Genomic DNA, 861 nt, shown 5'->3' with positions numbered 1-861 from the left:
GGAAATCCACAGATGGAGGATTTAAAAGGTTTGCCGCTGACTGTCTTTGGTTCTCCGGCACTGTGAGGTGTCATGAAAGATTTCCCCGCCTTTGTAGAAACATTTCGATAACCTTTGCGTGATTGCCTGTTTGTTTGCTCACACTGAGGAATGGGCATAAATAGGCGTCTCTATCAATGTGGATTTCTGTGAAGTTGACGCCGCTGGTTGATGTAAATTGAGGAACCAGTGATGATCCTGCATATTGACTTCATCTTTGATGGTGCATGACTTTGTGCCTGCGCCGGGTCAGGGAAGCATTACGGTGAACTGGCACCTTTTATAACTGTGCCTCTTTCATGTCTGCCTGCAGGTGATGTGGCCCCCTACTTCAAAACGGAGCCGGGACCTCCAGAGATCCACCTAGAAGGGAACCGTCTGGTCATGACCTGCCTGGCGGAGGGCAGCTGGCCTCTGGAGTTCAAATGGATGCTCAACAACACAGATATCACAGCCTTTTCCCCTGAGTACAAGTGAGTGCCAGCTCTCATCTTAAGGCTTTCTGGAGATGAAGTCCTGCTCAGAACTGTCTCAAGGTTACAATCAGAGAGAACAGCAGCTCACGGTTAATATGAGAGACAATAAGTCTAATATTAATCCCGCCTGCAGCTTTTCTTCTGTACAAGCTGCACATTTATTCACTGTCTGTGGCAGGTATATTACATTTGTTCAAAACATAACCATTAACCCTTAGAACAATATTCTTATTCTGCTGTTATCTTGTATGGATACATTTGAGGAATCTTTCTCATTACTTAAATAATGTGTAGTTTTTAATAAAAGCAGTTTGGAATTTAAAGATTTTTTTATATATATATATAT

The 861-nt window shown here is 43.1% G+C and overlaps 1 protein-coding gene across 1 annotated transcript in view; it reads left to right on the top strand.

The window, feature by feature from the left end:
* The first annotated feature begins 356 nt into the window (after window positions 1-356).
* The window catches only part of LOC107720071 (protein sidekick-1-like), a 185,524-nt gene continuing 185,019 nt past the window's right edge, over window positions 357-861 (top strand). The window contains exon 1 of the mRNA XM_016527675.1: window positions 357-512. Coding sequence (XP_016383161.1) covers window positions 424-512 — 89 coding nt within the window. The 5' untranslated portion in view covers window positions 357-423. The remainder of the gene's footprint in view (window positions 513-861) is intronic.

Source organism: Sinocyclocheilus rhinocerous, unplaced genomic scaffold, assembly GCF_001515625.1.
Source record: "Sinocyclocheilus rhinocerous isolate Xijiao unplaced genomic scaffold, SAMN03320098_v1.1 scaffold273, whole genome shotgun sequence".
NCBI lineage: Eukaryota > Metazoa > Chordata > Actinopteri > Cypriniformes > Cyprinidae > Sinocyclocheilus > Sinocyclocheilus rhinocerous.
The sequence above is the reverse complement of the archived record's forward strand: the minus strand, read 5'-3'. Positions and strand labels throughout refer to the sequence as shown.